The sequence below is a fragment of the Symphodus melops genome (genome assembly GCF_947650265.1).
Source record: "Symphodus melops genome assembly, chromosome: 7".
NCBI classification, from domain to species: domain Eukaryota; kingdom Metazoa; phylum Chordata; class Actinopteri; order Labriformes; family Labridae; genus Symphodus; species Symphodus melops.
Window position 1 is genome coordinate 21,935,962 of NC_136697.1, and position 25,330 is coordinate 21,961,291.

Sequence of the window (25,330 nt, forward strand, 5' to 3'; positions counted from 1 at the left end):
GTCCTTATCTCACATTTCCCCTTGACCTCAACTTCCAGAGCTCTTGTTTAATCATTTATGTATTCAATTGAGTGAGCAGCACTGTTGTCGATCACGCACCTGAAGGACTTTTAAGTCCATTCAGTGTAGGTGGGTTTTTTTCTTCCTCTTTTTGTATTGTAAGTATGCAAAACAAGTTTCCTCTTTCATCTGCTCATCATTGGCCCTAATGAGAGCGCACTGATGGCCAAAGAATAGATTAGAGTGGAGGAGAAGTCAGCTTCAATCGCTCACTTGCATAGCCCATTCGTCATGCTTAATTTGCATGTACTGTAGGTGTGAAGGCAGCGAGCTGGCTTCCGAATAATCTAAAAGACAGCAGTTGATACAAAAGGGAGGCTAATTAATCTCATGTTATTAAAGCTTCGGCTGTGTGTGGAATATAAATAACTTGGAGTGTGTAGTTCTCAGCCTCAGAACTCATTTGTTGGATCCTTTAATGAGTGTTATTGTGGAAGTCACAGTGGTTAATCATAGAGCAGCGTGTCAGATGGGTTCGTGGTATTTTCAATCTGCAGGTCATGGCTCTTGTATATGTGTCGTTTTGGCTGGTAAGGGTTAAAGAGAGCGTTCACAATATTTTTTGTTTTTTTTTACTCCCCTTACAGTTGGATGCAGACCGAGATGAGGAGGAAGTCTTCTGTGACATCAGCATGACGTTGGACAACAAACTGTTTCCCTCCCAGGAGCCAGCAGCAGGTAAGACTAAGGCTTTTATTTTGAAATAAAGGTTGTTTTTTTGTCAGACCACTCCCAACCTGCTTAACAAGGTTTTGTTTTGTTTTTTTCCATTTGTTTATTATTAGTAATTATATTGCAGTCTTAGATAAATGGTTATTTTTAATGCATTTCTACTGCATATTATGTTCTTGACGAGTGTCATGATTGAGAAAACCAATCAGGGGGCACTGATGGCCATCAGTAAAGTCATGCACCATTGAACAGAGGCTAAAATCCTTTAAGAGTGCAGCCCAGGTTCAAGTCCGACCTGCGGCTCCTTTCCTGCATGTCATTCCCCACTCTCTCTCTGATTTCCTGCTCTATCCACTGTCATATTACAATAACACTCCCAAAAACAAATCAGGATACGTTATTTTCACAAACTGGACGTTACCAATGAAAGCAAAATCATACGACTGTCTGTTCTCACTGGATCACTGGACTACTCTTTCTGAGCTCCTTTTTCTGCAAACAGTAATCAGAACACTTCTGATACCAAAGTTTTGCCCTGCATCTTACATATTCGGCAATAATCTTTAAACAGAGATGAATTCTACACAAAATAAAAACAAATGATACAAAATAGAAACTATGCAACAACATTTAGGGACAATATTAAAATGTTAAGCTGAGTCAACATGACTATGTAAATCAAATGGAAACTTTAATATAAAGAGTCTGTATAAATTACAGAACATTTCAGTGCAGGAAAAATGGTATCGACACAACAATATGCAATACAGTTATCTTAGACTGTGTTTGTGCATAGAATAAAGCTTTACAGCCTGATTCTAAGGAACTGGTATTCTCTGTGGGTTAAATGATTCATGTGTAACATCGTCCGCATTCACAAAACACAACAACGTCATCACCTGCCGGCTAATATCACGTGACCATTATCATGGTTACCATCAAAGTCTGCATGGCAACCAGGGAAGCAGAGGTAGCCATGCTTTGTGAGAAATACAGACTCAACCAGGTTAGAGTCACGCTTCATGATCAGTCAGATGGTGTTTGTTATGTAAAACCTGATAATTTATTGATTTAAAAAATGTGCCAGACAGATAAAACATCCTGAATGTCAGTTTCATATAATCAGACCTGTGTTCCTGCTGTGATTTCACACACATTAGTCAAACAGAGAGGTCACCAGTGGTACAGATCAGAGCTAAAATATGTATCGTTTAGTCTTACATTTTAATTAGGTGGAGGCGGAACCTGTAAGTTCTCCAACATAACACAGTCAGCCCACGTCTTCTGCACATTTGGGCACAATGAGATCATTATTTTAAGTAAGCAAACTGAGAACAGAACTGTAAACAGACGGCCTCTTCTTACATAAACAAACACCATAAACTTTTGCCAAGTCATTTAAAATTGCTTGAAAAAAAGGTAAATATGATTAATACCACACGAATAGAAGAGATCAAAAGTACGACATTTTCTGTCTTTTTAAATCCAAGTCCCTTATGGCACAGCTGGTTTAAGTCTGGACTATACGCCTTGTTGTCTGTGTAAAAGGTATAGAGGCAGGAAGGTGGAGCTAAATGGTCCCACTGTTAAGCCAGCAGCAGAGGTTGTGTGTAACTGTTTCAGTCTGATCCTCTTGGTTAATGTTTTGGAGAGCGATGGAGACAGTAAATTAGCCAAAAGTGCACAACCACACGTGTGTTATCATTTTATCTTACATAAAAAAAAGTGTCCACACAAAGTCTCACCTCACTGTTGGGTTGAGAGACTAAAGGAACATAGGGACCTTGGCTACAGACATCCATCCATGGTACAAGCGACGCTCAAAACTAACTTCAAGGATAAAAACAAGGTGTTATCCAGTCACGTCGCTCCCCTAGTAACTAAGCAACATAGTATGTCTTAAAAGATACTTTCCACAATTTCAAGCAAAATATAAGTGAGGTTTAACAAAAGGTTAAAAGACAGAGCCAGCAGGATGGAGCATGTGTGTAATCTAAGGGCTAATGGCTGCAGTCCGTAGATGTAGCTTAGCATGGCATCAAGAGTGGAAATGGGGGAAGCAGCTCAAACTTGACTTTGCGAGGAGTGACAGAATCAGCAAGACAGCAACTCTAAAGCTCAAAACAACAACTAAATATTGGAGAGGATGCCCCAATATATTCCTATACTGGTGCAGTTTCTTTCTTTTACACTGACAAACTATAGATGTTGTTCCACCTTTTCTATTCCTGACACACATGCTTTCTACTTCACATTTCGAATTATGTGCCGAGAATATCTAAAACAAATAGCTGCAATAAGGTCAAACTGGCTTATATTTGTTCTCTCCATATTTGTGTCATTCTGCTTAGATTCTGGCTCAGAGTCTATTTTGTTCATAAATCATCTATTCAAAAGGTTGCTGACTTGTTGTACAGCTCTAGCTAATGTTTGTTGTTTGCGCCTGTATATGCCGCTCGCTTCTTGTTGTATAGTTAAAAATGTCAAAGAGGTTTGGTACTGTGGAGAAGTTTGAAGAGTTTAACACACGGCTTAAGGTAACTTGGAAAGGTTTGTTGTGTTTTGCGGTTGGATAGATAAAAAGTAAAGTTTTTATTTGATTGATCTCTATTGATCAACTGTTCGGTAAATAAAGCTTGGTATACTGATGAAAAGCTCCACAACATATAATGTATAAATGTAGATCATCCTGAAGGAAAAACGATCAATCATCGTTTACTTTCTCTAAAATGCTCTCTCTTATCAGCTCATTATAACGAGGTTGTAATGAGCTGATCTCATTAAAAGCCGTCTCAGAACAACCTGTTTTTTCAGCTTTATAAATAAACTTGACTCGAATCATGTTCATGTCTGATTATGTCATGCCATGAAGCTTGCAGCAGATCAGGAGGCTGCGTAGGAATTGGAGGAGTACTGTATGAACACTGTTTATTCGTAAAAATCAGTGTTAGCAGCTCGTTTGCCGCTACAGTTTCACTCAGGAGACACAAACCTTTGTGTCAGGAGGTGAAGAATCGTCATGAGAGGACATACAGTATGGCACGGCAAAAATACCCCGGAGGAGAATATGTTTTGTTACAGAGTTTTTCTGATAAAATAATCCGCTTGGTTGTGTTTCTGTAAGGAAGCAGTCAGCAGATAAAGCAAAAAGTATAACACAACATGTTAACTTGCAGCCTCTCTGCTGAGTCTAACATTAGCGGAAATAGGACAGTTACATGATGAGACTAAGTGTCACAGTCATCCTTGAAATCGAAATTGTTGTTTCCTACTTGAGAGCTGCCTGACACACTCCTGTACCACCTCTCATCACACTTGAGAGCAGTCTTCTTTATGAAAGGACACTAAAACACCAAACATACACAGAGGAACACCACTTAGTGAGTCTTACTGCTCGAGTTGCACAACACCGAGACAAATGAGACATTCGAGCTCTCATCTTGAAGTCCAGAAGAAAGCCAGAAGTCCTCTTAATATTTATTTGTTTTCTACCTAATGATCACGTACGTTGGTTCATATTATACCATTTGTTATTTAGGGCACAGCTAGCGGAAAGACCCCCACCAAGAATCCACATACAGCAGTTGTGTAAGTGTGGTTAGCCTGTGTGTTTAGGAGCAGGGTGACATGTCTACTTTTTTTCCAGTTATTCTGATTTTTTATCTGAAATCTTGGAAGACGGGTTGTGCACAGAAAAAAAAAGAAAAAAAAGAAAAACACCCTGAAAAGGAATATTAAAGTGTCTATTTCTGCACCTACTCTACATATTGTGAATATAGGACATATTCAAGGATAGTATATGAAAGAGCAGCTTTTAAACATAATTCACCCTATTTGCAAAGCAGCCATTTTCATCTGATGTCCTATAAATTGATGAGCGGCTAAAAGGAAATGTTGTCATACCCTATTTAAGGTGAAACATCCTTTTCAACAGCATCATGCTCTGAACCTGTAACCAGCTAACATTAAATCAGCCAGAAAGTAGGCTCCTATCCACAACAACATGGTGTTTTAGCCACTTTGTAGACTACAATTGCATTAACTATAGGAAGTTGCTAAATGCTAGCAGATTTTAAAACTGTCCAATGAAAAAAAGAAGGTATAATTGTATTAATCTTGCATTTTAACCTTTTTAGGATTGTTTGTATTTGTCATTTAATCAGATATGAAAAAGATAATGCATGAAATGATGTGTTTACTTCAAGTCCTGTCTTTTGTTTTGTCGGTTTCTCTTGACAGTTTGTTGTTAGGGATGTTACTCTTATCGCAGACTTTGCAGGACTGTCTGTTTGTTAAGAATAACAAACTGTTAATAATCGAAAGAAAGCCGACTGTTGCTATGCTGAATTGGTCAATCACAATCAAGTATTGTAACACTATGTATCATTGGTTGTATTGCGATTGCAGAATCGCTGTATTGTGATGTTATTGCTATTGATCACCACATATTGTGTATCATGAGTTAACCTGTGATTCCAATCCCTGGTCACGTGCAATCTCAGGCTTCAGCCTTATTTCCTCTCACAGATCAGATGATGCCTTTAAACCATAAGAAAATATTCTTCAAAACCAAAATACAGAGATTTTAATAGTTATTCAGGAAACAACCTAAGAGAAATTAGTTTCGAGTCCTTCTGTTGCTCCTTGAGCCATATTTTTCCCAAGAGAGGAGAAACTGCTGCTGCTCTCCGCCAGCCCCGGCCATCATCGCTCTGTTATTATCTCAGCAGCACATGTGAACCCACCTGAGGTGCTTTATGACGCCTGCAGCCTGACACCTATGGCTTCCACAGCAAAACAAAAATGTCCTCACTGTCATACCTCAGCGTCTCTCTTTCCAAAGTCTAGATCCCTCCTGACATGTTTGCTGACTCTTAGCCTGTGAACTGCAGAGAGAAGCCAGGACAATTTGGTAGTTGTTGGCTGACTTTCTTTGAATCTGGTGCATTCTGACACTTTTTAAAATAACTCAAATAAGAAATCCTCAGCTGCTGTCTCTCTGGAAGCTTTTTGAGCATTTGAAGCTGCTTCCTCCGAGAATCTAATCCAGTTCTTGAATTGAGAGGAGGCTCTGGCAGGAAGAAAAGAAAATGCGCCAAGGGGAAGTGTTATTCACGACCCATTTCCACCGAGGACGAGGATGAAGATGCTTTGAGTGAGATTTTATCACTGCATCACCCTTTGAAGCTCTCTGACAGGAAGAAGTTTAGTTTCAGATCATTTTTTTTGTCATCGTTCATGTGTTGTTTCCTGGTGCAATAAATAAGCAGGTGAAGGAATGTGAAGAGGTTACGAAATATGTATCGTAACTCTATACAGGCATAAATGGTATGTAGCAATTTGATTTGTCACTCTTTTGGATATTCTATTTCTGATCTATCCAGCTTCTGAAATGTGAGGATGCGCTGCCTTTCTCATTATGCACAGCTACATTTTAGTTTGAATGAAATATGGGCATGTTGCAAGTTAGCTGCAGGTGTCTTCCTTTTTCTGAGGTGATTTTGAGAAACAAGAATGACCTCTTCCAACTACTCCACTCTGGAAGGCAACACAAACAACTTTCCCCCCAAAGCTGTTGAACACCTGAACATGTTCTTGCCCATGTAGGAATTTGGTTGGTTTGCTGTCTTGTTCTCTGCCTTTATCTCACCTGATTTAAGGTTTAAGGTTTGTTAGATACATGTTTTATATATAAAGGACAAATGTGGAATCACCAAAGCAGCTGAATTGTTAAGAGTAGAAAAAGAAGATCAATTTTGTATGAGTGAAACTTTTTTCAAAAAAGAAAAAGAAAAAAAGAGAATAAACTTGTTTATTTTTTTGCAAAAGAAAAGGCCTAAAGGTCACTGAAGCAACTGTGTGAAATGAGTCATACAAAGAAAGCTAACGTGTTCCTGGCTCCCACTCTCAAAGTATCACAGATGGTTGTTCTGTGTTTTTCTCCCTTCAGGTCCCAGTGAGCTGGACCTCAGTCTTCTGGGAGAAACCACCAGTCTGGCAGATGTCGCCTGCAAAAACGATGAGGTAAGGTCAAAACCCATTTCTTTTTTTACCGTTTCTAGGAAGTGATTTGAGATTTCTTGAAACCTGTTCATTTTGGTTTACTGGAACTTTAATTTACTGACACTTTCTATTTGTTAAACTGCTGTTTGATGTCCTCTCTCTAAAAGCAAACTAACCTGGTGCAGCTATCCCTTCCTTTTCATTTAAGCACTTTAAGACATTATTTTGATATAATTGAGTGCAACAAGATAAGACAAATATGTTTTTGTTGTTGTGTCATTAAAAACAGCTGGTTTGAGTCGACTTCTGCTCATAATTTCTGCCTGTTAAAAACAAATAAAAAACCTTGCCATTGCTGCCATGATTTGCCAAGTTTTTGCACATGGTGAATGTGTTGGCTCACAAAACTTATAAAACATTATGATCTAGACCTGCCATTTTTGTAAAGAGTCCCTAGACAACTTTTCATTAGAATTATGTGCTGTTGTATGAAAACAAATTGATTGGCTGAGGTGGATAGAATTGGAAATATGGGAAGAGAGAGGAAATGTCAAGCAGTAAAGGGCTTAGGGTCAGGGTGAAACTCAGGCAGACTGTGGGGATTAGGCCTCTGTACACTGCACTAAGGAAGCAATCTCTTCTCATCAATCAATCAATGTTTAATTTTGCAGCACCAGTTTACATCAAAAATGATCTCAAGACACCTTACAAGAGAGCAGGTCTCGACCTTACTCTTTGTTCTAATATTTACAAAGACCCTCAATTAATCCACCATGAGCACAGAATGAAGCACATTTTACCACACCTAAAACAATTTTAAGCCATCTTCAAAAAGTTTTACCAGAATGAAAATCATTGTCAATGTACGATGATGTTAAACAGAATGCTGGTGGACAGAAAAGCAAAGTTTCCTTTTGTTGATCTGACATCAGCAGTGCTACTGGATTAGTGATGTTTACCAACTGTGACATTCCTGACTTGAAAAATGTACATCTACCTTTAAAAATATCATCGATGTCATTCATGATCCATTCAAAGGAGGTATGAATTATATTTGTCTCTTGTGTTACGACCCTGGCTCTTAAAGGAGCCAAACACAACTGATCAGCAAGAAATAATCATTTCTTCATTTCTAGCAGATCAAACATAAACTTAGAGGAAGAAGACCATGCTATTTGGTCCTGGCTGCAGAGAGAGATGGGAGGCGTTTGACTTGGAGTTTTTGTAGTCAGCTCAGACATGCAGCAGATCAGTGGTTGAAGAGTGTATGGTGGTGTCTCGAATTAAATGAAAGAAGGTCAAATAAGCACATAACACTTGTAGCTGACAAATGTGCACATTTTTCCGTCTTATTAAAGAACAGATCAGGTATAGAAATAAGCTGTGGAAAATATGAAGGTTTAATAGAATATTAACCTTTCAGGATTGGATCTTGTATACAGGGGAAATATCAATAATCTGATTAAAAAAAAAACCCAAATAGGACGACTGAGATAACTTGTTATATCCAGACCTAAACCAAAGGATAGGGACAAAACTGCCAGTTTAAAACTGTGTCATATTATATTGGAGAAATTTGAACCTAGCACAGAAAAGTGCGTGCAGTTTTATGACAATGAAGCCACTCAATTAGTGTTATACATTAAAGATAAGACAATGAGCTAAGTGTCAAACATATAGTCACTTAATATTCCACTCAAATATTGTTGTAATGAATTTGTTTCAGCATTGGCATCTATGGTAACTTAATAATCATCTCATTGTCCTTTTTATAGAAATGATTTTATATCAACATAATCTAATCAATCATGTGCAAAACATTCTTCCTTCACATTTCCAAACCTGCTGCTTTGACTTTCCTCTGCTTTAATTCGCAAAGCATAAATGACACCTGAAGATTACCTTTTTTTTTTTTTTTAAATGGCAAATGGGGAGCTCATTTGAAAGGCCGTATGATTCAGCACATGCACAGATAGAGACTGTTGATGCTGTTGTGTAATGTCGGGGGCAAGGGTAGAGACAAGCATCGCTCCTCCACATAAACCTGTGACTGAAGTGAAGAATAGCCCTGAGCCTATGTCTCATTCCCGACCCGCAGAGAGTCTGGAAACAGATTACTCAGCTCTCCGTCTCTCAACCTTCAGCTGCTCTCTGTTACCTTTTAAGAAGCAAGGTTGGTTTACTTTCTCGATAAAAGGTTGCTTACAAATGGAGGTTCTTAATTTTAATTTTGAGTTTCTCAAATCACTCTCTTATAGTTTCTTCATATTTATACAGTGCATTGCATGTAAAGCTGGCAGCTGCATTAAGTAGCCGATTCCTTTTACTTTGAGTATTTGCTCTAATTGAATGAAGTATGTTTCTGTCATGTTGTATTTACACATTCCTAGCATTTGTACAACGATCTGCATGTGTGAAAACAAACAAATTCCAAATGTGATGTGTAACTAGTGATGTGCGAGTGTAGTTGAGTAAATGTACGTCAATTCTGATTCTGCTATTTTGCACCGGAATTATAAGGTTTAAAAATGTCTTAACTTTCTGACCCTTGATACCACTCAAACTGCCTCATTGCCACTCACCAGAGCTGTAGCCATAGATTTAACATCTTCATACTCTCTTCTACTCACTGGCGTGGTCTTTTGACTTTGCTTCACCTGCAATCTTCAAAATCTTTGTTAGGATTTCGTCTTCTTTTTATGTCACGTCCATTTCCTGAAAAACTTCACGCTGTGAGAGACAAGTGTAAATAACAGTTTTGTAAAGTTTCAACTGCAGGTTGCTTTGGGATTATTTAGAACATTTTCTTGAAAATTCTAAAATTTCAGGAGGGTAAAAACATCCACATGTATGGACACATGTACATGTATGGACACATACATATTGTGTAATGGCCGTGTGTACATTTGAACCTATGTCAGGGAGTAAAATCATTGTAAATCAGTTTGTAACTAAGTGAAGTTGAATGCAAGCAGACAATAAACAAAGAAAAGGTTCCATCAGTTCATAAGCCAGCATGAACCACTTGGCAATTTAACCCAGCTTCGTAAAACAAGGTGAATGTAGTCTCGAGAGTGTGATATGTTTTAGCAGGGCACTGATTGATTGATTTAATTAGTGCATCAACAACATCACACTGCCCTTATTATGGGCTTTCATTTTTTACCCTCATGTGCCTTTATTTAATTGCATTGTTTGCTGGTCACAGCATGTCCTCTCCATCAGCAGCGTTCACAAACCAAGTTACTCACACAGTCGGGGGCTTTTAACCTGACACACAACATCCTGCTGGGTGTCTCCTGAGCTTCATGTCCAGGCTTAGATTAATCTTATAAAACTCTCTTAGTCATGTCTGAGGAGAGTGGACTTTTAAGTGAGGCTGATCAATAATTTACCTGCTCGTCATCACTCAGAGCCTAAAACCTTGAAGAAGAAACATGGAGTGGCTGGAGGACGATAAGAGCCCAAACAGCTGGCTCGTTGAAGACAGCCACGTCCATGTGTGGCGCTTTCTGTGGCGAGCAGGGACACGGTTGTCTGAAGTGGAATGGGGCCGCCGTGTAGCCTTGTCAAACCACATTTGTGGCCTCGGATGTGACATGAAGATGGATTTTGTCGATGATCTACTCAAGGCAGCAGAGGGGGTTGTATAGTTTCAGAACTCATGGACAATTTCCAACAATTCTTTCTTGCATTTCATCACTTCCACCACTATTTCTATTTTTTGATGAACCAACATATAATAAGGATTGGATTTGCATTTCCAAGAATAATTAGCTGTTAGACGATACAGTCATTTTCCCTTCACTCAAACGTGCCATAAATAGGAACCTTTTTTTTCAGACAACCAAGTCAAAGATTACTAACATGAATTCTTAAAACACCCAAATTAAAGATTCAGTAGCTTCTCGTTGTAGTCTTTCAACTTCTCAAAAAAAACTTGGTACAAATCCACCAGGAAGGAAAAAGAAAGACTACAGCAAAAATCTCTAATAATGGTCAAAAATGACAATCTGGGCTTAGACGTTGACTCTGGAAATAAAAGTACATGTTAAAAACGTTTAAAGACCAATTGTGCAGTAAAATCCACGTACTTTGTTGTAGAGTGCCTCATAATCATAATATTAAAACATCCAGATTTTTCTATCAAGTTCTGCTGGAAGTATTTTTCTGATGGTTGGTAAAAGTAACGGTTCTTTTCAGTCAACAGAGGATGTTTAAAAATGATAATTTGGCAGGCCGTCAAAGTTAAAGTTGAACACAGTTTGATTTGAGTGCAAGACAAAAGGTATTAGGGAAATTAAGGTGATGGTTAAATATAGTCATGTAGTACTTAAACAAAGGCTATAGCGATGTAAAGATTCTAATTTGTTGAAAGAGGAATGGTTAAGCTGATCTCTCCATTATGAAGATGATTATGTGACCATGTTTCAGCCATCAGCAGCCCACCAGAGTGTCTCTATGCTCATATTGGCAGCCATGAGCCTTTAATATCTCGGTCCAGAGGATTGAGAATAATGAGCTGTGGGTGATAAACACTGCTTATTTGATCAGGTCACTCAGGAGAATCACAGGACAGTCTCATATTAAGTCATTATCAGGAGTGGAGACAGAGAGAATCGTTGTGCTGCCACTTAGATGTCAGTCAAGAGAAATATACTTTAACTAGTTGGATTAATAACTAACTTATTAAATAAGTGTAACTGTTCATGGTACGCTTTAATATCCAAAGCAAACATAATAGTCATCAGAGGATTAATTGCTTATCAGTTTGCTGTACAAGATTTTTGTTTATGAAGATTTTGGTAGCCCAAGGACACAAACAAGATTTATTATTTAAAATATATCCACTTACTTACAGTGAAGATAACATGTGGGAAGCGTTTAGATGGAAACTGCATGTAGAAAATGCCCAGCAGAAAAGCCAGCTTCTTTTTGTGACTCGTTTTGTGATTTGTTCGGGGAGTCTTTATGCCTTTATTTATGGATAGTGGATATAGTAGGAAACTGGATGGAGATAGTGGAGTATGACATGCAAGAACGTAGCCAAGTGTCACAGTTGAACCTGGTCAACCAAGTGCCCATGTTCAATTAAATGTTCATTCTTAAGCACATTTAAAACCACATCTGACAGTGGATTTCTCTCTGTGGGTGACTTAGCCAAGAGTCTCTTTCAGCCAAGAGGGTGAGATAAGATGCATCATAAGTCATATAAATGTGTTTGTGCAGCTTCAGCAGTAATGTGGGCATTGTACCATTATGTTAAAGATGGAGCAAAACATTATTTTTCAGTCAATCTACATTTCAACCCTCAACCCACTTGTGGTCATGAGCTCTTGGTAATGACTGAAAGAATGAGTCAGATACAAGGAGCCAAAATGAGTTTTCTCCAAAGGTTAGCTGGGCTCAGTCTTAGATATAGGGTAAGGAGCTAAGATGTCAGGAGGGAGTTCGGAGTAGAGCTGTTGCTCCTTTGTATCACAAGGAGCAAGTTGAGATGGTTCAGGTATCTAATGCCTTCGAGTCGCCTCCCTTTCTAGGCTTTTCCCAGAGCTTGTTGGAGGGATTATATTTCCAATCTGGCTTCAGAACACCTCAATCCTCCAGGAGGAGCTGGACAACATTACTAGAGAGAGAGAGACAGATACACATACATGTACTTTAGGTCAGTCTGCTTCACCTGCTGCTCCCGTGACCTATTCCAAGATAAGTGAAGGAACATGGCTGGATGGATGTCATACTTCCTCAAGGTGACTTACAGAAGATTAAAAAAAACAAACAAACAAACAAAAGAAATACTAAAGTTAAGAAAATATAGTATGCTTTCAGGATGTCGTCATGGGAACTAAAATGTAGGGATTCTTTTACTGTTGTTGGAAAAGAAACGCTTCCAAGACGTTCCCATTTTTTAGCTTACTGTAGTTTAAAGGATTTATAAAAAGTTAGACATTGTTCGATGGTAAACATCAAATAGGAAAATGACTTCTCTGAACTGATAAAGAGCCGGGTCATTTGCAGGGAGAAAGATAACACTGAACACTAAGCTTTTTTAACAAGTTTAGATACATTAAATAGAAACCTATAGAGTGTATTTAAATGTCCCACGACAAGGAACATATAAATTCAGTGTCTTGTGAAATGTAAGTGAAAGACTTTAAACTTGGTGTACAAATATTGAATACACAAGACAGGGATACATTAGCAAGAACAATGATTGTTTTATTGTAGTTTGTTCGTTTCTGAAAACATTTTCTTGACTTGAAATACTTCACATTAACTGCACATTAATGTATTTGAATGGGTTTCCTCAAAAAAATCAAGAGAAATTTCACCATCTGACTCAACCATTTGCACAAAAATGTCAAAGTTTCCCTGAAGGTCCATACTGAATTTTGATTATCAAATGGTTCCACTGCTGATGGCAATCTCATCGATACATAAAGTCTGTCTTTCTCCACAGAGTGGAAAAACATGACTGCTGTATCAGTTTATGCATTAATGCTTATCTGCAGTGGAATCATTGAATTAATTACAATTAAAGGATTCTCTTCATGTGAACACAAAAACTATCCTGAAGTTTCAGTTCGTCCCCAAAACGTGTTTTCAACATAACAATCTGTGAGGTGACACAAGAGAAGTGTTGTTTCCAGCTAGTATTTTCAAGTGTATTTGGTTTTTCCATCTCAAGGTGAAAGCTCTATGTATCTCAGTTCACTCCTCACATTACAATTTGTCTACACCTACGATCAGAGAAACGACAAGTAATCAGATCTCACCATATGCTAAAGGATACAAATAGAATTTCTGTTGGCAGAGAACAAATGTATTGTTTTTTCATTTCAGTTTTTTACTTATTATGTCTCCTTTTTTCAAGTCACTGAAATCACATTCTTAGTGAATAGGACGCCATTTGAAGATATTAAAAGCATACATGGGACTGAACCGTGCGGATGCAAAGTACCTGGGTCATGTCCATAAATCCAACTGCTTCAACCAAGCGGCAACCTCAAGGTGTTGATGTAAAAAAGGCAACGCAAAAGTGAAAAGTCTTCCCTGATTGGATGCTCCAAACATTCAAGGAATTTCCATTTGAGCCCCTATCATAATGTCCATTTTTACAGCAGGGAAAAAGGAGGAGGTGCCCAGTTTCAATGTTGCGTTACAAGCAAATGCCACAAAAAAATGCTACTGACTGCACCTTTAACACCTTTAACAGCACAGCAGCTGATTCTTTAACGTGTTTGATGTGGACTCAGACAGGCTTTTGGTTTTGGTGTGGCAATATTGCATTAACAAATATGTAGTGATGTTGATTAGTCGAACGTTTCTTTTTACACATTTGTTCTAAGACTTAAATATCGCAACAACTATTGGTTATGAATAACGATTGCCATTATGTCAGCATCCCTTTAACGGTTTTGTTTCATGATTTTTAATGACCATCATCGCATCAAAGACAGACTTTCGTGTTTCTGGAGTTTGCGTAGGAGTGTGTTTTTATAACAGTACATGTGTCGCAGTTGCATCACGCACAACATACAATTTGAACTTTGCAGGAATAACAAGGATAATTTGTGTGTTTAATCTACATATCTTGTGTGCATCACATGTAAGAGTGCGTGCTACGCATGTGTTTCTCTCTCTCTGAGTCATCAGACCAGTTGGTGTACCCACATGCCAGGCTGGCTCGTCCTTGGCACCTAGCTCTCCCCCACACTGACGACATTATTCAACACTGACTGAGCTCGTCTTCACTTTTATCCTGAGTGTCTGCTGCTCTCCTTCTGTCTGTTACAGCAGCTCCACTTCACTCTGACCCCTCTGCACATCACCTCGTGTCTAAATCACAACCAGTACAAGTCTGTCTCAGAGCAACAAGAGGTAACCACGGACGGTAATAGATGGAAATGTCATGGGAAGTTGTTTCTTTCCTTTAGGCATCACAGAGGAAGCTAAGCATTCATTCAGTGACACACATTGGCCCCAGGTCTACAGAGCTTCTACTGACTGTTTGGATATAGAAAAAATGGTATACAACCAAATAGCTAATTTACAGAGATAGATATGGCCATATTTCACATTGAGCTATTTCAGTGTTGAACAATTTTCCTTGCGGTCATTCTAAAATTTACTGATGCTCGTTAATGTTTTGCACCAGTGAAACATGAAAAACAGTTATAATGCAGGACTCGTGTAGTCGAGTACTTTCTTATGAGGTATTTTACTACCATCCCCTCATGGCAATTTAGCAGAAATGGTTGTTTCTTGTCTTTCAAACAGCTTTTTCTACATCCTTATGAATGGAACCTCAGGCTCATCATGTCACTGATATCATGATACAGACCTACAGTATAATTCACTCACTGACTGTCCTGCCTATTGTTAGCACTGGTTAATGCTATGGCTACCAGTGATGTTCATGATGTACCTCTGCTTCCCTGTAACACACATGCTCCTCCTGCTCTCTGCCTGGCAGTGACACACACCTCTCCTCTTTCCACGTGTTACTGCCTGACAATGGATGCTGCAGAAGCCGACCGTGCCTGCTGCTGGGGCTGCAAGTCTTTGTACATGTCGTGGCATCTTGGCAATTATGTATGCGCTCACATACACAACTTCTTCATAGTTACCTCCTTTTTTTGTACATAAATCTGATTATTTTGACACATTGGGCTTGACCCAGACACTTTCATGGCCTGATGTGTATAATTTAAAATACAGCTTTGGGGCTGAGAAAAACTTGCTGTGAAAAACCAATCCGGAGGGGGCTGGAAGATGATATCAAACTACGGAGGAAAGTTGGTACCTGCATACAGCAAATGCCTGCTGAAAGAGGACAACGGCATTGAGACTGTAAAGGACCATATATTTACTCTTTTCCAGCTTTCTCTGTCACTCACTCTTTCTCTTCACCCGTCACCGTCCTCTGCAGTCTCTGAGCCTCAGCGATTGCATCAAACAGTATAGAGATGGCTAAAGATTGTTATGTAAACCGCAAAGCTGTACACACTTCTTGTGAAAGGCCTGCGCCGTGCTGCCAAAGTTACTTAGTGACTACTGAAAGTTATATATCATATTAATAATATAAGGTGGAAATGTTTTAAGCTTGCTGCTCCGACCAGCTGAATGCAAAAGATAAGCAAAATCTATGTACATCTATTGGATGGTTATAAGACTCTAAAACTGAAATATTGGCCTTTATATGAATACTACAAAATGTGTTGTTTGTGATAATCACAGTATTAACAGATGAGTGGAGAAGAACATACTAGACAGAAACAGAACAGAAAACATCATGCAGCAGTATAATTCCATGCATGCCAAGTTTACCTGGGGGGGATACAATATATGGCTGTTTACTGATCGCAGGGAATAAACATCAGCAACCAAAAATATCCTGCTGTGTTTTCAAAGTCTGCAGACTCAGACTTTCTGTGAAAATAATGCAACTAAATTATACTCAGCTTTTTGCATTCACACATGCAGCTCACCCCAAAAGAATCAGGTGTTTTGTGCAAGTGTGAAAGCACTATTAGAACATAGTCTTGTTTACTTTCATGCAACTGCTTTCTTGGTCAAGGTTCGGTATAAGTTGTTTGTTTTTTAATTTATTTTATTACTACATTTACTTGCGTTACATGGATGCCCTGTTTCAATGAAAGGGGAAACAATAGAAAAAAGGTTGATGAAATGTGAAATTCAGAGAAATTTCTTGTGCACAGTGTGAGAAACTTGAACATTATGTAGCCTATTCCTATCCACACTAAGCTGACAGATGGTCATCTCACGCTCCATTTATGTGCATGTTGGATGTTTTTTTTTCTCTCTCTCAAATTTGAGGTTGGATGCTCAGTTTTCACACATTATTTCCTTTTGTGGTGGGAAGGGAAATAAAACACGGAGGTGCCATTAAAGAGACTATAGAGTTTGCTTCATGCTTCCAGTCAGAGCTTTGTGAATGTGTTGCACAATTTGTGTCATTTCTAGAGAAAACAAACAAACAAAGTGAGGATGTGATTAGTGTTAGATAATGCAGTTACATCACACTTACCATAACTCTGTTGTTTCATCCTCCTACTCCCTCATCTTTGTGCTTCCATGACGGGTCTTTTTTTTTTGTATTATTTTGAATGATTGGATTCAACATCTTGGACTGATATATTTATTGAACTGTCCTAAACAAACTGCATTTCATTACATTGTTAGGACCCTATCATTTATACATGTATTACTTTGTATTAATAGTTTCTGTTAACATCTATAAAAAAAATCTTTGAGCCTTCAGAAATAAATTCAGAAATAAATTTAAAATGTTGAAAATTATATTTTACAAATTAGATGACTATTCAAGAGGATTCATTCTTCTTTTCTTCTTACACATCACAGAAATTCAAACAACGGCAACAGCTTCAAAAATCACGTGTCCAGTATTTACCTGCACATGGTCCAGACTGTTTCCAGTGGACCTTTCAGGGGCCCAGCCCTTTTTTGTGGCCTGTTCACAGGTCCTTGATGCCGGAGTGATGATGAAGAGGTTACCACAGCTATTAGATTTAAGGAGATTTATTTTTGACACAGTTCTTAAATAAATTAAATACCTGATTTGAATAAAATGAATTAGCTTTCCACTTAAAACTGATTAAATGTAGGGAAAATTATTTGCAGCCAATTTGTGTGTCTGGCCTTGACATGCGTCTGTAAAGCTGTGATGAGGATTCAGTGAAGGGGCTGCAGAGTTTCAGTCCTCCTCCAGTCAGCTCCAGGGACACCGCTCTCTCTCTCTCTCTTTCTCAAACATTCTTTCCATCTTTCTTTTTCTCTTTGTTTCTGAGACTTTCCTGTTTCCTGCTAAACACTCTTGACTGACAGTTCTTTGTGTTGCAGAATACTGTACTATTCTTAAAGCAGATATTTATTGCCCTGACCTTACAGTATGTGGACTCTCCATGATCTCAGGTCTTAATATCACAGGATATTATACTATTTGACACAATAATGCACCTTTAACTTTGTGGAAACAGCTTGGGAGAGGCCCTTTCCTGTTTTAAAATGACACTACCATCATACAAAGTCAGGGAGGCATTAAACAAAGATTTTTTTTGACCAGTAACACTGAGTATACAGTTAATTTGAATTACATCAGTACTATGAGATATAAGAAGGTTCATGGGCTAAGAGGGCCTTACCCTACCTCCTGTAAACTTTAAGGGCACATTAAGGGGAAGGTTGGGGCGGATTAAGGAATAAACAAATTTGAAACTGGAAACAAAGTGACTTGACTTTATGTCTCGTGAGAAAAAAAGCCAAGTGAAATGGTGTTGTCTACATGACACGACTTAACTTCTTTTCAAAGACAAAACAAACGCTGTTTGAAAGTCCATCATGAAAATCATAATGAACTCAATGCTCACTTACCTACATCAACAGTTGGAGATACAGTGTGAAAAACAAGAAACTAGGTAACTAGGTACAAATAAATCAATGTGTCAGAAAATATGAACAAGCTAACAAGTCTGATTTTGTTGTTGTGAGCGTAGAGGCTGCTAGGCGCTTTGAATGCCATGATATGCTGTAAATGTACCAAGAACTTACAGCACCAACTTCTTTAACGGTCTGTTGGTCCGTTATAATACAAAGCAAGCCATTTGTCTGATACTCCAAAGACACCAACGACACAAACACAGCTGATGTAAAGTTCAGTGACAGTATTAGCGAAACAAACAGCTAGCAGTGGGCATGTGTCACCCCAAATGAAGTATTGCTTAGAGGCTAACCTCTGCCCCTGTCTACTGTTGTTGTTGTTGTTTATTATATTTTTATTGATGTTTATTTTTGCTGTTAAGTTGAACATTTTGATGTGGGGCCCTGATGCCTCACTTTGGGAGCCTGCCTCAAGTGGCCACTTGAGGAATTACAGTTTTATTTTGTTGGCGCTTCTTTTCTCAGCCTTGAAAGATGCAGATTGATTTGCAAATGAATGATTCTTGTTTCAGTTGTGATGTGAATATATAATGCATTGTATTCGAATCTGAGTGGACAATAATCATTTTGATGAAAGCATATTAATAACAGAGCAAATAAAAGTAGTAAGTAAAAAGGCTGCATGTAAAAAGTAGGTACAGGAAAACAGCTGAATTTGCATCTGTATCTCTTTTTTCCAGGTTGAAGAGGATGAAGAAATAGGGTTTGCTGAAGGAACAACAGAAAGTGAGTTCATGAACTGATTAATTGTGTGTAACAATAGTCCAAAGAAAAACATGCTCACAAAAACAACACATTTTGTCACCAAAGCTCTCATTAGCCATTACAGGTTTATTCTCTATTGCTATTTCACATAAACTATCAGCCAACTCTATTCAGCATTTTATCTCAGATATTTTAGCTGAGCAAATGTCACATGTGTCATGCAGATGTAATTCATCACAAGCCTAAATTAACTTCTCTCTGTAGTTATGTTTGTGTGTGCGTGTTTCATCAGTGTGACTGTCTGCATCAACAGCACTGATTCTATAATAGAGGAGGAGAGAACATCTGCTGAATGACAATGTTGCTGGTGAAAAGTGATGGCTATCTCGTCAGCTAGCTGTCCATATAAGGAGGAGCAGAAGGGGTAGGAGGAGGACAGCAAGCTGAATAAAGTAGAACAAACCCTGCAACACTTGGCATTTTAGAGTTTGTGAAACATTTTCTCATTTTGAGAGTGGTTGCTGCTTGCACATACTGGCCAGAAAGCTGTAAAAACTCTGGAGATCAGCAGAAACCAGCAAACACACAGAATAACTAAAGTACCCAGAGCTGCCACTCCTCCTCCTGCCAACTTTATCTGTTGTGAAATTTAATGTTGACAATAACAACATTAAATAAAGTCTGTTTAATCCCTGGTTGGTTGCACATACTGGCCAAAAAGCTGCCGAAACTCTGGAGATCAGCAGAAACCAGCACACACACAGAAGAATAATAATAATAATTTTGTCCAAGTATCTTGTTGAAAACAACAGACTGTCGAAAAAGATAGACAACGTTTAATCTCTCCAAAAGTCAAGCCCAAACATTTGGAGCTCCCCCTTCTGCTTGGCTGCAGAATAGGTTAACATCTGTCTCCTTCATGTTAACAGATCAGGACATGGGTCAAACATTAAAATCATACTATTTTCTCAATATTTTGGTTTCACTTGTGTACAACGGGAGGAGGTGTAGATGTTGTTCATCTTTATATGCAGTCAATGGTCAAGGCATTGATCCCCAAATTGCTAACAAAGGAATACCCATCCTTGTTTAATGTGTGATTAAGTTCATTGAATTACATTTTAATGGGAATGTTTGCAGACCCTGCAATTAGTTATGAATATATGTGAACAGGTTGAACGTTATCATTATTGTAAAGTGCCTAAAGTGGTTGAAGATTGAACAGGCACGAGGATTGCACAGTCCAAGTTTCATCATTTTGTATAACTTTTGCTGTAATTGCAGTAAATGTTGTATTCATTCTGTCAGTGGTGAAAAAAGTTAACTGACAATTCAGCATCCTTTTAAAAATGCAGGAGCGACTGCTTCAGCCATGAAACTTGCACAATGCACACAGTTAATGTCGTATTCGCTCTGTCCTATTTAGCTGCTACTTGTTTGAGTATAATTTATAATCATTTCCATTCATCTGCTGATTAGAGATCAGAGAAGGTTTGATATAATAACGCAGAACCCAAAGTGTCACCTTCACCTTCTTATTCCGTGAGAAATGCTTTCTTTGGTCAACCTCTCAGATGCAAGATGGGAGTAAGTTAGAGTTTAAGTTTGTAGCCTGAATTGTTCTGCTCTGCATGTTTAACTCTGATCTTTTGTGTGTGTGCTCTCCTAAAGGTTATCGTATAGAACAGAAGAAACCAAAGGTCATCTTTGTGATGGGTAAGTACACGAAGATGAACGTCACGCACACGCACGCACACGCACACACTCACAGTCATAAGTGGGGAATGAGCTGTCAGCAGCTGTAAAACCGTTACAATGTTCTCTCACACACAAACATACACATCAAGCATGAAGAAAAGAATAAGGCTGCCATTTGTTTGCACGTGTTCAGACAACTAAACTCAGAAGTTACAATAAGGAAAATAGCCCAGTCTTATAACCATCACAACACATTCTAAACAAAAGTGATAGCTCTGAAATCAAAATGCAGTCCATCCAAATATGGATTCATTAAGTTAAGTTAACACATGTTAATGTTATCTGTTACCAGAGGCCAACACCTGTGTCATGCATGCAAAATTATACTTTTTTTACTTTCATGTTAATTTTTCTGTCCTCTGATCTGTGAATAATTTCTTGTGTGAAGTCAAGTATAAATAATTTCCATGAATAAGAACTCTTAACCTTTTGTTTATTGGACTTAAATCATTCGAGCTTAAATCCAAAATTATCAACTTTGAAATGACTGTAACTATAAAGCAGCAGGTAAGTAATGTTGATTATCCTATCAGGTTTCTTTGCTAATATTGGCTTGCAGTAGAATGAATGGAATAAAAAAAGAGTGCTCAATCATTAGACAGAAAATTAAAGATATTTCACAAAGTGGTAAGAAATTAAAATCAAATAGCTGTTATTGTTGCTTAAGAGTAAATATACTAACTCACTTCCACACTCCCTATGTTAGAGTGGCGTTTTCATGTGATCACTTAGTATGCAGTGTGAGTCCAGTGAGTCGGTGTGGCTCTCACTGTTTATTTCAACAGGAGAGATGAAGGCTGCTCACTCTGCTCCCATGAAAAAAATACCAAAGATTCAGTTGGTAAAAGATTATAGCTCATTGTCAGACCCTCATCACTCTGTGCAGAAGTGTTCAAATTAGATATTGTGTCCCTCAATTGTTCAGAAATACTTTATTTATTAGATTTTCGTTGAACATCTTAAATATCAACATTAGCATCTCGATATTTTTGTTTTTCTGAAGGTCAGTTAAATATTTATTCTTCTTTTAGCTCTTTTTTGTTCTCCACCAACTCCTTTAACATTTTCAGACATAATATGAACCCTTCCACTTTGTTTTATTTATAGCATTTTCAAGCTTCCAAAAGCACTTTCAAAACGAAAGTTATAAAAGGCTTTTCAGCATGGAACATCTCCAGGGACTAAATTATTTAGTGAAAATGAAAGTACGGCTGATGTTTTCAACAAGTAAAGTGAAGGACTATTCTCTCTCATGCTGACTCTTTACCTTTAAACCATGCAATGTGTGTGTGCATCCCTTCCACACTGTCCTTTGTCGAGCCGTCCAGAGCCAGACTGGCAGCTCTGATCCGAGTATGCTGGATCTTATTTAGCTTTAGGTTTCGCAGCATTAGAAAAAACTGTCGGACAGTAACAGAGGTGAGATGAGACTTCAAGGTTGTATGACTTGTTTTATCGTGTTTTCTGATCGAAAATAGGCATTCTTTCTTTCAATGGAAATGTTACTGCTTATTTTTGCAACAGTATTGTAAATGTGAGCTGTCCATGAACGTTCAATCAGTAGTAACACCCAACAGTTTGGCCTTTTTAACATGCTCAGTGGGTTCCCTGTATAGAGATGAACAGATTTTGATCTGTCTTTAGAGCATGTCTGGAAACAAATATCGACTCTTTGATTTTGAGATGTTTAACTTTAGCCGTTATTCCAAAACACATCAAGAAATCTGCTTTTTTTTCCTGGAGCATTTTGATGAGGTATTTGTATGCAGATACATTATGGTGTAGAATCAACCGCACATACATACAGTATTTGTTGATATTATTCAGTGTTATTCTAGTATCATTATTACTGAGTTGTTTTCGTGAGTTGGTTAAACTTTACTTCTCCAATTTGAAATATGTGATTCTGCTTACACCTCCACAAGGATAATTAAGCTATGACAGCAGCTCTTTTTGATTGACAGGTCTGCTAGGTCCAAACATACAGAGAGAAACGTAGGATTTGTGGCTCAAAACAACTCACAGTATGACAGTTAGCACAAATCCAAACCTGCAGAAACCAGCCTCTGAAATTCAGGCAGCATGCTCCTCATGCTTACAGCCAATGTGTACTCAAAAGTAAATCATTTTGACATCCACAAAGAAAAGCCTGCCAAGTTTTTTTCCAGAATAGATGGGGAAACTGGGAGGGAAAAAAAACCCTTTACAGCAGATTCAGTCAATTCTTTGAGTTCCAGTGCTCAATAAATGCATTTTTGCACTGTGCAATATCCTACTGGTGATCATTAGGATCATGTGAAAATTGATGACTATAATAAAGCCTTTAAATTAGCAGAGGGGAGCAGCTTGTCTCGTCTGAAACCCATAATGTATTATTTTAAAAAAGTATTACCTTCTGAAGAATTGAGAATAATGTATCAGAAATGGATTCACAAATGAAATTACTATATTTTCCTCCGTTCTACTTTTTCTTATTTCATCTCTGCCTCTTGCTATTTCTCCATCTACAGTAATACAGTCCACCCGTCACTTCAGCTCTTAATTACAATTCAAAACATTTTTTTAATTGAATTGAAATTCCATTCGATCTGTAGAGTCCCTTTGCACCTTCAGAAAAAAAGCTGAAGAATCATCTCTTTAAAGAACACCTACGACCTTAATGATGATCATTTTGATATTACTGATGATGATGATGGTAATGACGATGGTTTTGTTTGATAATGATGATTTTAAGATGGTTTCTATACTGATTAGAGCTCTCAAGAACAGCTGTTGTTGTGCTTTGCTGTAAAACTTAAAGGTTGTTTCTAGTGGCCCAAAGTAGCTTAAAGATTTCAAGACAACTTTGAATATGATTTTTACAAGGAATCTTCGGAGAAGCTAACAAGGAACCAAATAAATTTATGATAAGTCAATATACTGAATTTGGGAGGAAGAACACGAAGAGCAAAAGCAGATAGCAAAACAAAAGGTGCAAAATGAACACACCTTATTAAATCTAATACATTGACTTGCAATACGAGGTCATCTTAATTTAAAATGGTCAAAGTAAAAGCAGTATCTCCACACAGAGCCGGTTTATAAGGAAGGCTTGAGTTTGACCCGACTAACCACACTAACAAGCTTCTCTGGGCTTTCGCTTCAGACATGGTGGGTCATTATTTCCCTTCCTGGCAGAAGTGTCAAGCAGTAGAGGTGAATACTTCAGTGAAGAGGCGTAGGGGGAGGCTGTACATCATTTTAATGCAGGCAAAAATCTAAAGTCAGTGAATGTGTGTTGAATACACAATGAATGAATCCATTACTGCCCGTCTCATAATTTCTTAAGGGACCTTTTCTGATGGTAACGGCCCTTAAACTGAGCCTGGCTTGTACCTGTCCATGTTCTCTGAAGAAATGGTGATGAGGATGTTTGTTTGAGAAAATACTGGCTGAAGATGGTGGTCCTCGAGGAGAATATTGATAAATGTGAAGCACATCATCAGTTTTATTGCTAGGCCCAAGGCTGGTTATGATAAATCACTACTTCCTTGCCTCATGGCCGTATAATACAGTTAACCTGTAATAAAAACTTCAGCAGACAGCACAGTGGAGCAGAGGAGTGGACAGTGTGCCGGGATTTCTTTCATAGAAATTAGAATAAATTCAATTAATAAACTGTTGGTGATTTGTTTTCTTATGAGGTTTAAATCAAAAGATAAATGTTTTTCAGACGTGCACCTCTGATCCATTAGGTATCTTTAGCGCTAAACTAGGGTTTATGTGCAGCCTTTGGCAAAAACAGTGTAAATTAAACACCAGAAAATTCTGACTTTTTGACTGCATACAGGCTAATGCTCATGTTTTGTCAGCGGACAAATCTACTTATGTCACAACTTTAGAAAACTATGGGGTAGTTTAATCAAAAATAATAATCAATAATATTTTAAACGTTTAAGTAATTTGAACAAAATCTGTCAAACAATTGTAAAGTAGTAAAGAGCACAATATTTCCTGGGGATAAAAAAGGGCAGATGTATAAAGTGTCATGAAAAGATACCTCAGATTTGTTTGTACTATACTATTGATCGACATGGTTTTATTTTCCAACTGATTTAAGGTTAAATATATGTGCTTGTGTGTGATTGTGTATGTGTTGAACCGAGGAGGTGGAGCAGGTTCAAAAAGAGAAGGGTGGATGATCATCATGTGATAATAACCTGGCTCTCAGCCCCTGGCGTTAAATCAGACCTGAACACAGGCCACGCACACAGGTCACCTCCCCACCTGCAATCTGCTCCCTCTCTTATGTCATCCCGTCCCTTTCTCTGTGTTTCTGTGTTTGTGCTCTCTCAGGTGGTCCAGGATCTGGTAAATCTCTACAATGCGAGCGGATTGAGGAGCGGTTTAGCCTGCGTCGGGTCACTATGGGTGACCTGCTGTGTACTGAGCTGCAGTCTCAAAGCGACAGAGGACGACACCTGCGGGATGTCCTGGAGAGAGGGGAGCAGCTGCCGGGGGTCAGTATGGCACATTAGCTCTGCTATCAGAGGACAAGAGCTGCAATTACAGAGCTGTGAGGTGAAAGAGGGCGCAGGTGCTGGGGCTGGTTTTCCCCAGTGATAGGGGAGAGGGTTTCATTCTTGAGTGCAGAGTGCTTGGATTTATTAAA

At 38.3% G+C, this 25,330-nt stretch overlaps 1 protein-coding gene across 2 annotated transcripts in view; it reads left to right on the forward strand.

Moving 5' to 3' along the window:
- ak5 (adenylate kinase 5) overlaps positions 1–25,330 on the forward strand; it is a 67,203-nt gene that overhangs the window by 31,522 nt on the left and 10,351 nt on the right. For both annotated transcript variants that reach the window (XM_079348916.1, XM_079348917.1), the window contains exons 7-11: positions 648–738; positions 6,683–6,756; positions 18,897–18,942; positions 20,593–20,637; positions 25,015–25,178. In XM_079348916.1, the coding sequence (XP_079205042.1) occupies positions 648–738; positions 6,683–6,756; positions 18,897–18,942; positions 20,593–20,637; positions 25,015–25,178 (420 nt within the window). The remainder of the gene's footprint in view (positions 1–647; positions 739–6,682; positions 6,757–18,896; positions 18,943–20,592; positions 20,638–25,014; positions 25,179–25,330) is intronic.